We start from the raw sequence: 12,541 nt of genomic DNA on the forward strand, positions 1-12,541 counted from the left end.
TTGAGTTCTGAAAGAGCCAAATAAGGAGGGCTCATTACCATCAGAATTAATGTACAGATCATTAGATGTTCTTACAATGACCGTTTCTGTATTGTAATTGGATAGGGCCAGGCCAATTTTCTTTTAAAAGGCCCACTTTAATGATAAAGGTTTTTTTCTGAACAACTTTGAGAAAGGGTATTTCAGAAATGGGTCCAAGGTTGCTGTGACAGGAAGAGGGAAGCTTACAATATGTATCAGAGCTCAATAATGGACCGAACAACAACAGGTTTCAAATAAATAGAAATTTTCAATGCCATTCAAGGTTCCTGACTTTGAGCAGTTTGGCTGGAACAACACAAACAAAGCAAGTTAAAGTGAACCCACGTACATCACAGTTCCAGCCGGATAAGCAGGTGTTTTCATACAAAATTGTACACATTTCAAATTCTCATGACTCACATTTACAGGACCAAGGGACAGTTCCTGTTTTTTGGGGTTATTCATCTTAAATGTCAGTGTTCACTGCTGATCTCCTTTTATTTTGCAGGTCTTATGGCATGCACCTCAACAATGGCACTGATATAATTATAACTAAATTATAATATTGTAAACAACTCTCATACCTCATTGCATTTGAGGACACATTAACTCTTGAATTTTTCCTAGAAAGGACAATGGGGTTTTCATATTTTCAGTAAGAGTTCGGAGGCAAATGGCTTTACTTTGTGAACTGTCTTTGTGAACTGTCTTAAAAGCTCTTGTATTTAAGCATGTCTTTTTAAAAAAGTACAAGTTTATTTGTGACTTCGATGTGCATTTCCAGTTTGGTTTTTCTACATTACTCTCTTGATTTTGGGATGGATTGATGGTCGGATGGACTGGCAGACTATTCCAATCAGAGCTTTGGATTTATTTCTTTTTTTTCTTTTTGCTCTTTGGCCAGCTCTGAGTCCAGAACCCAGAAGGCCCTGAAAGATGTCCGCACTTGACTCTGGCACCGGATTGTTCCATGCGAGCAATCCGCTGAACGCAGCACGTCCGGCGAAGGACAGGACCGAGCGGTCGGTACCAAGGAGATAAATGGCCCCTTTAATCTGTCCTGGTCTCAAATAAATTACAGAACGTTATTAACGAAGGCAGAAAATGTCCCTGCATTTTCAGAGTACCTGTGGGTATGCTATGCAGGGAGGGAGAGAGCCACAGCTTACGCACTTACGGGCAGCGGTAATCATCTCCATCAATTATTGTATGCATTTTATGATCATGTGATTTTGTGCTGTATGTGTGTGTGTTTGAAAAGCCCAACTAGGGACAAGCATCGGAAATTAGCATATGCTATAAATGCTGTGATACATTGCATTGGATATTGTTTGACAGTAATCTATGTTTAAATGTATCTGTCCCTATCAAATAAACATTAAATAAATAAAACACTTTTCCAAAGGAACTGTAATGCACAAGTGTTCACCTTATTTAATTTATGTCTTATTGTTTTATTGCTGTGTTCTGATTGTCTCATCAGTACACTCGTTTCTGCTAACTTGTGAATGTGAAGCCCATTGGGCAGCATTGTATTGTATGAAAGGTGAACAAATTATTTAGTCTTTAAAAAAAAATAAAAAATACCAATCCTTTCTTACTTGCAGAGGTTTAGCCAATGTATGATAACCACAGTCAGACAAAGTCAGCATTACAAAAAGGCCTAAATGGATCTGGACAAATTATATCAGGATACAGCAGGAATTTCACAGGCTGGTGAGGGTCATTTTTGTTAAGGTTCATAATAGCACTCAAGCAGCACTTTAAATGCATTTCCTGTGAAGTGTACTTCAAACTTCAGAATAAAACATACATATATAACTTCTATGACTCTAAAGCAGAATCTCGTTAAACTGAAAAATGTTTGAGTGCGTGCAGCTCCAAAGCAAATCGTATTCTGGTGCTAAAACATCTGTACCTGGAATTAAACCAATGATCAAATGGATTGGTAGGTTGAGTAAAATCTCAGCTGAATTAAAAATATCAGCAAAAGCAGCATTTCCATTACAGAACATTCATATTTCACACTGTCAAATGTGATGCTGCTCTCCACTTCCACTGTGTGGCAGATGATGAATTAAAAAACACAAAGTTTTGCCAAGAAGTCAGCAACGCTTGTGATGGTTGAATGCTCCAAATGCAATAAAGAGAGGGAAGGAAGCAGAGAGAGAGAGAGAGAGAGAGAATGACAGACTGCGAGATAAATAAAGACAGAGACACTGGGAGTAAGGGAGAGAAAGTACGACTTTTTTACATTCCTTTCTGAACTCTATATTACATTCGCTCAGCAGATGTCCTGATGAAGAGTGACTTACATAAGTGTTCTCCATCAGCATTAAGCTCAGGAACATAAAAGTACAATATCACCGAGAAGGCACAGAAGGCCCATCAATAAATGTGCAAGCCGAACAAACCAGCAATTAGCAAGCAAAAGTGAATACCGCTACACAGCTAGCATCTTCACATAGCTATGACTGTAACATTACTATCCCAGAAGTAAATCTGAACAAAAAGTATAGCTAAAGTGGGTTAGGGGCGATCTGTAGAGGTAGGTTTTTACTTTGTGTTGGACTACATCCAACTACTTTTCCTCAGGTAGATAAACTATTTTTTTTAGCTGCAGATTGCGTCTGATCAGTGATTACACTCGATATTTTAAAGTAGTCTAAAAAAAACAGTTGGCCTACCTACGGCTTTGTTTTTTGCACTCACATGTCTTCAAAGTGGCAGGAATACTATGGACGTGGTACCATTGGGTGTGGAGGGGCTGAAGATCGTTCAAATACATAATTGATACGTCTTCATGTACAAAGCTATGTTAGGTAAACTTCCTTTTTATCTTTCTTCTCATTTCATAAGTAATAATAGTGGTTACGATCAGTGGCTTCGCTAGGGGTGGGCTTCCAGGGCTGAAGCCCCGGATGATTTTCGTCCAGCCCCGGACCTCTTGACCCCCCCCCCCCCAAAAAAAAAAAACATTTTTTTGACACCCGAAAAAAAGAGATACAGCACCAAATAACATTCCATTTAATGGAGCCCTAACGTAAACAAATCACCCCCCTTCAAATCGAGCAGTAAGCACCCTAACCGACTAGTAGGCGCAGTAGGTTGCAATCGGACGATTCGATGGCTAGCACCGGTACAGTAAAGTTCAGTCACAGAGTTCTGAGTGACAGGCGGACAGTTCCGCTCGTCTGACAAACGTACGTGGACTACGAACTACGCAGAGCTCTGTAGACGAGTCCCAGTATTTCTCAGAAGACCCTACAAAGACATTAGAAATGAGAGAGACAGACAGTCTTTACTAAACTATGTCACCAACAAAGAAGCAAATATGCCCCAAGCACATACAAATAATTAAATAAATGACCCCCCCCCCCCCCGCCCCCGCTTCCCACACCCCCACACACATAGCCAACACACACCTGCACCTCGCATGACCCAACCACACAGCATCACACACCAACAGCCCTTTGGACAACCCACAGGTAGCATGGAAAACCCGTACATCCATTACATAAAACAAACAGCCGCTACTAAAAAATACATGACACCGTTGACAACCCTTCGTTCCGATCCCCGAAGCAACCGAGGCTACTGTACTAAAATACAAATGAACAGTTCCCCATCCACGATCGTGCCAACAGCCCCCTCTACATACCAAACATTCTGAAAGCCATCAAGATCATTAACAAAACTATAAAACTCCTACTCTGTCCTGAGGCGCACAGAGACCAATCCCCTGAATGGTAAATGTTGATTGTTGAATTGCATCAGCACATGTCCAACTGTATTAACATAAAAACATCCAATTAGAAAAATGTGAAAGAACCTGTGGATATGACCTGCAGAGTCTATGTCTGCTAAGTGCCTAAAATGTTAATATAATAATTCACCTTATACCGATCTATGTGAGAGAAAACATTTAAAACGTAATTCTGCAGGACATATTAGAGAAGCAAATCTCTGAATGTCCAATTAAAGTTGTCTAGGGGAGAAGGGGGAAAGAAATAATTTCTTTAAAAGTCATGCTGGATCATACAGGTTGGAAGACGAAATGATGTACAGCATTATAAGAACAATTATTTCAATAAACACCATCAAAATGGTTATCAGATTAAACATTACATTACAGGCATTTAGCAGACGCTCTTATCCAGAGCGACTTACACAACTTTTTTTACACTGTATCCATTTATACAGCTGGATATATACTGAAGCAATTTCGGTTAAGTACCTTGCTCAAGGGTACAACGGCAGTGTCCTACCCGGGAATCGAACCTGCTTCGGTTACAAGCCCAGTTCCTTACCCACTGTGCTACACTCCATCCACAACAACTTACATACCAGTGCGACTTACATACCAGTGCAAGGATCTACATGCAAAAACTAACATGCCAACACACAGTCACAAAGAAGGAGCTACAACATACCACTGCGAAACTCCGCCACATTTCAGTTCCAGGTAAAATATACAAAATAGAAAGAATAAATTTGTTATTCATATTTATGTTGCAGGCCATTTTTCAGTTAGATCCAGGTCAAATGCTGTTTGATTATTTGTATCTGAAGCCCCACTTCATATGTGTGAAGTATCTGAGTATCCAACAATTTTGTATACTGAACACATCAAATACATTTAGAATACAATTCAAATAAATTTCAAACAGGTTTCAATTACATTTCATGATCTGCAGAAGACTTAACTTCAAAGCTTCAGACTTAACTTTTTTTTTTAAATTATTATTATTATTATTATTCAGTGGGTTTTATTTTATGTATTCTTCTTATGTATTCTTCCCTGTTTTTATGTTCATTCTGTGTCACATTAATTATGACATTCTATCCCTGTTTTTATAATTATGGTATTTTATCGATGTTTTTATGTCCATTCTATGTCTAATTTCATGTGAAGCACTTGGTGCATGTAATTTATTTATTGTAAAGCACTTTGAGCTGCATTTCTTGTATGAAAGGTGCTATACAAATACAGTTTATTATTATTATTATTATTATTATTATTATTATTATTACTATTATTAAAACAAATGCCAAATACGTCTCACATATAGCATTTGTGCAGAACAGCACATGCCTTTCTCTGAATCAGTCTCTTAGAAATCCCCTCAGACAAGAGTGACACTAACACTTGAACTGCACACACAATGCTTATAATGCTTATAAGCTGCCATGATCGTGGCAAGCCATTACAGCTCATGGCAAGCGCCATATTACTGTCATAATAAGCAGATAATTTCAAAATAACCGTTACAAAGTGATGGTGGTGCACCTGTCAGTGCCTATTGCAAGCTGTGATATGCTGCCATGAGTGTCTATTATGGATGTTATGCCACGCTTATGACAGAGTAATGAGTAATGTCAGCTTTATGGCATATAGTTCCATAAAGTGTCAGCTGGCACTCTCGTATAGTGCAAGGGCACTGACTTTAAAAGCAGGGTATTAAAAATATTTTTAAAAAGCTGTATGGTTGTCTGTAAAACATGGGTATACATTTGTCATTGTGGTCAGTGTGCCAATGGCATTCACACTTTCACACTGTATGGCCCAAAGAGCTAGAGAGCTCTCTGTTTGGATGCTTCCTGCTTCTCAGACCTCCTCTCTTGAAACTTCCTGTATGGGGTGGAAGTTGGAGTGAGATCGAGGTTTGAACGTCCGCAATAGCTACAAGGCCATATTTGCCTCCGAGGCCAGTCAGTCATGATTTTTAAAAATTCATTCATTTTTTCAGACAAAAACAAACTGCATGTACTGCAGTGTACTTGAACGAAATGGCTGTATTGCTCGCCACGCACTGTAAGTCAGAGCACCAGGCATAAAGTGTAATTACATTTCAAATGCTGTGCATTAAGCAAATTTTGCAGGAGGAAAGATATTACATTTGCATGCAGAGCAGACAGGTTTGGTACACTGTGTAGCGGTGGCAGAAGCAATTGGTGTCTCAACGATTATTGATGTAATTCAGCTAATTCCATATAGACTAAGGGATTCTTTACTGCTATACATGCATTAGCCCTGCCAAACCTGTTCCAATAGTTATTCTCCTGCTGCGAAAATTATTCCACTTGCACTTATTGGAGATTTGAGCAGCCTGCTTCTAATGCTAATGTACAGGTGTGCTATGTGCAATCTTCATATTTTAATGGCTTTATCTGTGTGCATCGGCATAGAAACAGCAAATTTACAATCTCATGCAAACAGCAGTTTCGGTGAACTGCTTCTAACTCCTGGCCAGGGCTCCCGTGAGAAAAGATAATTTTTCCTGAAAAAGGACCCATCAGGATAAAATAAGGGATAAATAACATTTTTTCAAAAAACTTCAGAGAACAGATCTGCATATGCTAATCCCCCACTCTACCGCCAACTCCCACCCCATTCCCACCCACGCACTCGCTCTCTCTTTTTTACGCACAAAAATGCACACGCTCACATCATGCGCGCACGCACACGCACGCGTAATCATCTCCCACACATGTTCATATACACATCCGCACACATGCACAGACACATAGGGACCAGGGGGAAAAAAAGCTTTAAATCATTTTGATGAATTTATTCCTTTTCACATCACTCAGAATTTTTTCTTTGTGCACTGTTGTAGCTTGCTGTAATTTAAAGAACAATACTGCAGGAGGCAAACAATAAATAGGTAATTGTCCAAAACACTCACACAAACACACACACACACACGTGTGCACTCAGACACACACACACACACACACACACACACACACGTGTTCACTCACACAGAAATGTTGACAGTTTAACATTTTTCCCAAACAGACCTCCACGATACCTCAACTGAACAGTAGGGAAATCAAAATAGTAAAGAAAAATGGGGCAAACGTGAGTAAAACCAAATTCACCGCAATATGACACAGAATGTGCTTGAGCATTGCATTTTCTTGTTTTGCGAGGCAGAGCTTCACCGCCTCTTGACCAGATACGCTCCTCTCTCAGCTGTGCTTCTCCACATGATCTCCAAGTGAGGCCACGTCCAACCAACCTCGGTCACCTCCTGTACGTTCTCAGGAATAATACAATAGAGCTTTGGTGTCTTCACTTTTGCCACAGAAACCTGAGAGAAGCTCCACACCAATCACTGTGTACATGTATGTTGACAAGAACAAAGCCAATGGTACTTCTTAGACACTGCCCGGCTGTATCTGAAAGCCTTTCAGAAGAACAAAGTATACGACAGTCACCTTACCAACCTTCTTCTTACCAACATACACTATGCTTGGTGGAGCTCCTCCCTAGGTTCTACGCAGTCACTGCCATCGTCTCCTGACTATTTTATTATGCCTGTATGTTCCTAGGGTGAGTCACATAGAGGGACCCAAACACAGTTCAGGCCACACACTGCGGGGACGTTAGAAGACCTTTATCACATGCTACTGAACACCAGCTGGTTAAGAACAGGCTCTCTGGTGGCATACATGCACAGTATACCAGCTGCCCAAGAGTCTCCCAAACAAACACACACACACACATGCACACACAGCAGAACTTCACAACATCACTTTAGGCAAAGCATGTGTAAAGTATAATCAGTCCAGAGCAGACAGCACTGTACAACAGTTGATTTTGTGAAGAACAGGATCGCTTCTGGCGCACGTTACACGTACAGTACACGCAGACTTACTAAAGCAAACACACGGAGGCAAAAAAAAAACGTGTGCCCGCACACACCCACACATAAACACGTACACACAGAGGCATCAGTGTAACTCTCTCTCTCACACACACGCACACAGGCAAGAACCCTGACCCCAACCCATTTGCACTCCCATGTGTTGACACACTCACTCCACGCACGTACAGAGGCAAGGGATCTTACAGACACACACAGGCTCATATAAACATACAAAAGCAACAATATACTGTATTCCCTCACTCACAATCTCATAAGCACGCACACAGCGATACTTAACAGCAGTGGCTATACAGAGCATCTTTTTAATTAGTCCAGGGCCGATCACTCTGTGATTTGGCAGAAAGATCAAATGGGCTAATGCCTGGTCAACCTGCATGCCTTCGCTAGACCCAGTCCGTCCAGTCCATTTAGGAGTTCCTGCAAAATCCAACAACATTTTTGTGCATATTATGTTTTCAGAGACCATACAGGTGGGTTAATAGTGTGGTTCTGTAGGTGGGAAACTGGCACCAAGAGCCATACGCTGTTCACAAACTACTTGCACAATTCAGTCTTTCAGAGAACTATGAATCACCAAACTCCTCCCACTTCCTGGATTAGCAGCTTCTCCTACCAGTGGGTCAATGTCAATCACTTGATACGGAGTCTCCATAAGAAATTATTCGTTTTTGTACAGAAAGAAGAGAGAATAACTAATTGAATCTTTCTGGAGGGTGTTGGAGAGGTCCTGCAACCCACAGAATACCTTCAAGACAGAAAAGGTAGACGAAGGAAAGTTATTATTAAGAAAAATGGACTGCACTTAAGTGTTGTGCTGTAATGTTTCTGCAAGTTCGCAAATTTGGCTGTTTGTCTGAAAAGCCTTTTCCCCCAACAACAAGGTGTTTTTTTTTTAAGTAGACCCTAAGGCAACAAGCTATACACAGGCTTTTCCGAAGGCGAACCCCACCTAAAAAAATGTTGTAGAAACTTCAAAAATAAGTGCTGTCTCTTGCATTTAAAACTGTCCAAGCTGTGGACATCCCTGATGCCAAGAACCTCCAACAATCCAAAAAAGAGAGCAGTGTTGTGCGTTCCTCATTTTGATTACTTGTTTTCATTTTAAAAAAAAGGGGGGGGGGGGGAGTACTCCTCTCCAGCTACTTTCCACCCAACCCTTTAAAGAAAAGAAAAACCATCAGCAATCACAGCATTCATTTGAATCGACTGCTTGCTCAGTATAAAAGCATACAGCCCCCCCCCCCCCAATCCCTTCACAAATGAGTCATTGAGTCATAGCGGTGTTGGCCGGAGACAAACATTAGTACACAGCATGGCTTGTCCTATTACTTAAGCACAACTTCGTTAAGTCTGTCAAATAAATAAATGGCTCAATGGTTGTTGGAGATTGTACAGTACGCAGTGTGATCCTGCATCAGTTAATCACATCTATGGCGTGTCAATCCTTTCTCCCTCCGCCTCTCAGAACACGCTGTCCTTCGTGTTCTTGCAGAGTATCTTCTTGAAGGCGCGGCGGAAGTCCTTGTTGAAGATGGTGTAGATGAGTGGGTTGAGGGAGCTGTTGCAGTAGCCAATCCAGAAGAAGAACTTGAAGAGGGGCTCCGGCAGGGCACAGGCCTCCGGGCAGATGGCCTTCAGGCTATAGGTGAAGAAGAAGGGGAACCAGCAGATGACGAAGACGCCGATCACCACCGCCAGGACGAAGGTGAAGCGCTTCTCGCGGTTCAGCACGGCCTTGCGCCTGGCCGTGTTGGGCGTGACCTCCACCCTGGCCTTCTGCTGCTCCACCAGCGCCGTCCCCGACGCCGTGATGACCGTGTCCCGGAGGCCCTGGGATCGGGAGGCCTCGTGCAGGGGACCCGCAACGCTAGGGGTCCCCCTTCCACCTGCACATCCCCCCCCGGCCTCGCCGTCCGACCCAGAGCTGGAGCTGCCACCATTGTTGTTGTCCACCATCTTCCCTGACTTCTTCCGTTTCCTGCTCTGGCCCTCCCTGGGTTTGGGGGTCACCTCTGGCTGGTGCCTGGGGGGCAGGGAGGGGAAGGGTGAAGGAGAGGGCCCTATGGGGGTCGGGGCAGGAGTGGGGGTGGTGGCAGGCAAGGTGGGGTCAGGTGGCAGAAGAACGGTAGGGGGTCCCATAGCACTTATTTTTCGGGAGTTGGTGGCTCCCTCCTCATTCTGCTCAGGGGCCACCGGTACTGCAGGAGGTGGGGGGACGGTGGACCCTGGCGGGCAGCGGGTGTGGCGCTTGGCGATTTGGTAGATGCGCACGTACACCAGGATCATGATGAGGCAGGGGGCGAAGAAGGAGCCGATGGTAGAGTACAGGATGTACCAGCGCTCGCTGTTCAGCTGGCACTGCGGCCCCGCCCCCAGCTCCGCCCCGCCGGGGCTCTTGTTCACCGACAGGAGTGGCGGGAAGGAGATGACCGCCGAAATGAGCCAGACGACGAGGATGGCGGCCTTGATGCGCCCCGGCGTGCGCTGGACGCTGTACCGGACCGCCCGCGACACCGACAGGTAGCGGTCCAGGCTGATGGCGCACAGGTGCACGATGGAGGAGGTGCAGAACAGCACGTCCAGCGCCAGGTAGATCTCGCACCACACCGAGCGGAAGTACCAGTAGCCCATCAGCTCGTTGGCCAGGGAGAAGGGGATGATGAGCGTGGCCACCAGGATGTCCGCCGCCGCCAGGGAGACCAGGAAGAGGTTCTGCGGGCCCCGCAGCAGGCGGCTGGTCAGCACGGCGATGATCACCAGGATGTTGCCGAAGATGGTGAAGAGCATCATGAGGGTGATGACGGAGGCGAAGGCGGCGGTGGCCTCGGGGGAGTACGGCGGCAGCTTCACCGCGCTCTGGTTGCAGGCGGGCGGCGCGGCAACGCCGCCGCTCGCGTTCCTGCCGCCCAGCGCCGGGATGGTGAGGCAGGCGCCGTCCAGACCCGCTGCCATGACGAACCGGGGCGTGCGTCGACGGAGAGCGGAATACAGGAACCGACAAGGCGTCGTTTTTGTTTCAACTTAGCCCTTTCAGCAAAGCAAAGTCCTGAGGAAACTGAGAATTAAAACTCATTGGAACGAATGATGGAAGGGGGCTCGATTATATTACAATCCACCGCTTGGCCCCCCGCCCAGCCTGTCACTGACAGTATAAATCCATCAATGAATTTTCCTCCGTGATTTCTTCCTGAGATCTGGTCGTTTCCAGATTGCGATCTCTCATTATTGCGGTCAAATCCGTCTGCCGTTTATCCGTTTCCTTTTTGTGTCCCTTCTGTTCACCCAAACGCAGATGAATTAACGGATAAGACACGGATCAGTGGAGTTTGCTCAAGGAACTATGCCATACGGATTACAGCCCTCTTGCTTTTTTTCTGACGGTCAAATCAGTAATCAGTCTAATCAGCCATTTGCTTACTGTAAAATGTATACATTTCTAAATGAAATAATTGATTATACAATCGGGAGCTGGAAATGTTGAAACTTCAAGGAGTCTAGCTTAGTAGTTGGCACTGTAAGTGCCGTAGCGCGATTTAAATTTACACAGATCTCTTCCTTACATTTCAGTCGTCGTTGGCGGTGCGTTTTCAAGTTTCTGACCTTTTCTCGGTGGACATGACTGCTGATCTCCCACAAAGTCGCTGGTTGCTGCTTGAGACAGACATGAGATGTCTTTGAAGAGTTGGTAAGATTCCGTTTAAATCATAACATTATTCTTATTCTAGATTTGGTGAAATTACACTGCAGGCCAAATAGCTCTGGATAAGAGCGCCTGTTAAATGAACAGTCCAATGTAATATTCCGAATTGCATAAAATGATAATAGGAGTTAAATTCTTCAAACCGATCGGCAATATTATTAAAAGTCTGTCATCCCCAAAAGTTGATATTAGGCCTTTATTTTCCGTTTAAAATGAGACTACTAAATGGTACCAAGACAAAAAAATTGAAATTATAGCTTTAAAAACTTTGTATCAGTTGTTCTGAATATCCCAACCATATTATTTTTAAATGTTAGTTTAGAACCAAGCAACGCACTTCATTAAACCTATGATTTGGTTTTAGAAGAAGAATAAAAAAGCAACATAATTGGTCCACACCTTAAAATTGAGCCGTTCCACTCTTGGGAGCTGTACTTTTCCAGAAAAATACGCCGTCGCTATCAATGTTGCTTTTCAAGTGCATTAAGACTGTACCACTGGTCTTGATCAGATTATTTCCTCTCCAGAAATTGTCTTTTTTTCTTTTCTTTTTGTGAGTATCCCGCGACGTTCGTTTATATCCTGTTCCGTCTCTTCTTCACTCGTCAGTGCGTATCAGCTCTGTACTGTACAGCGCGCTGGACCGGCCCGCATTAATAACAGCGCATCTCTCCTCCTCGTGTCCACGGTGTGATGTCAAGTGGGGCGTCATGAATCGCGCAGTTTTTCTTGATCCCTTGTAAGGTGGAGCTAATCTCGCACTGTAACTAACGCTTCGCTCCAAATCCGTCAATCGAATCGTAGGCTACTGGAATCAATACTGCGCTAAGATTCATTTTCTTTTTTCCATTAACTTAGGAAAGGTAGCGAGGTAGCAGTTGAAATCCCGAAGAGGAAGACAACTTGAAAAATAACTTGGAACCCATATGAGGAGCATATGAAGAGGAGGTATTGCAGCCGCAAAGTTTCATAGTTCGATTTAGGCTGTCCTAGCACTGCGCAGTGATACTTTTATCATTAATTGATGTGCGCGTTTTGCACATCGACGTGACCAAAAATTCACCATAAAATATTCATCAACTATTTATCCACTCTGTCTCATTCAAGTTCGCTTACATGGAGGACAGTACAGCTAATTTGGTGT

At 43.7% G+C, this 12,541-nt stretch overlaps 1 protein-coding gene across 1 annotated transcript; it reads right to left on the reverse strand.

Annotated features, from left to right (window-relative positions):
- Window positions 1–6,578: 6,578 nt before the first annotated feature.
- Window positions 6,579–12,277, reverse strand: LOC135239229 (alpha-2B adrenergic receptor-like). Its single transcript, XM_064307756.1, has one exon. It carries the CDS (start codon window positions 10,647–10,649, stop codon window positions 9,159–9,161), a length of 1,491 nt encoding a protein of 496 aa, XP_064163826.1. The 5' UTR covers window positions 10,650–12,277; the 3' UTR covers window positions 6,579–9,158.
- Window positions 12,278–12,541: the final 264 nt, after the last annotated feature.

This window comes from Anguilla rostrata, chromosome 14 (assembly GCF_018555375.3).
Source record: "Anguilla rostrata isolate EN2019 chromosome 14, ASM1855537v3, whole genome shotgun sequence".
In the NCBI taxonomy this organism is placed as follows: domain Eukaryota; kingdom Metazoa; phylum Chordata; class Actinopteri; order Anguilliformes; family Anguillidae; genus Anguilla; species Anguilla rostrata.

What these genes read in the sequence shown, in the direction of transcription:
- LOC135239229 (XM_064307756.1), bottom strand. Translation starts at nt 10,649, where the DNA reads ATGGCAGCGGGTCTGGACGGCGCCTGCCTCACCATCCCGGCGCTGGGC.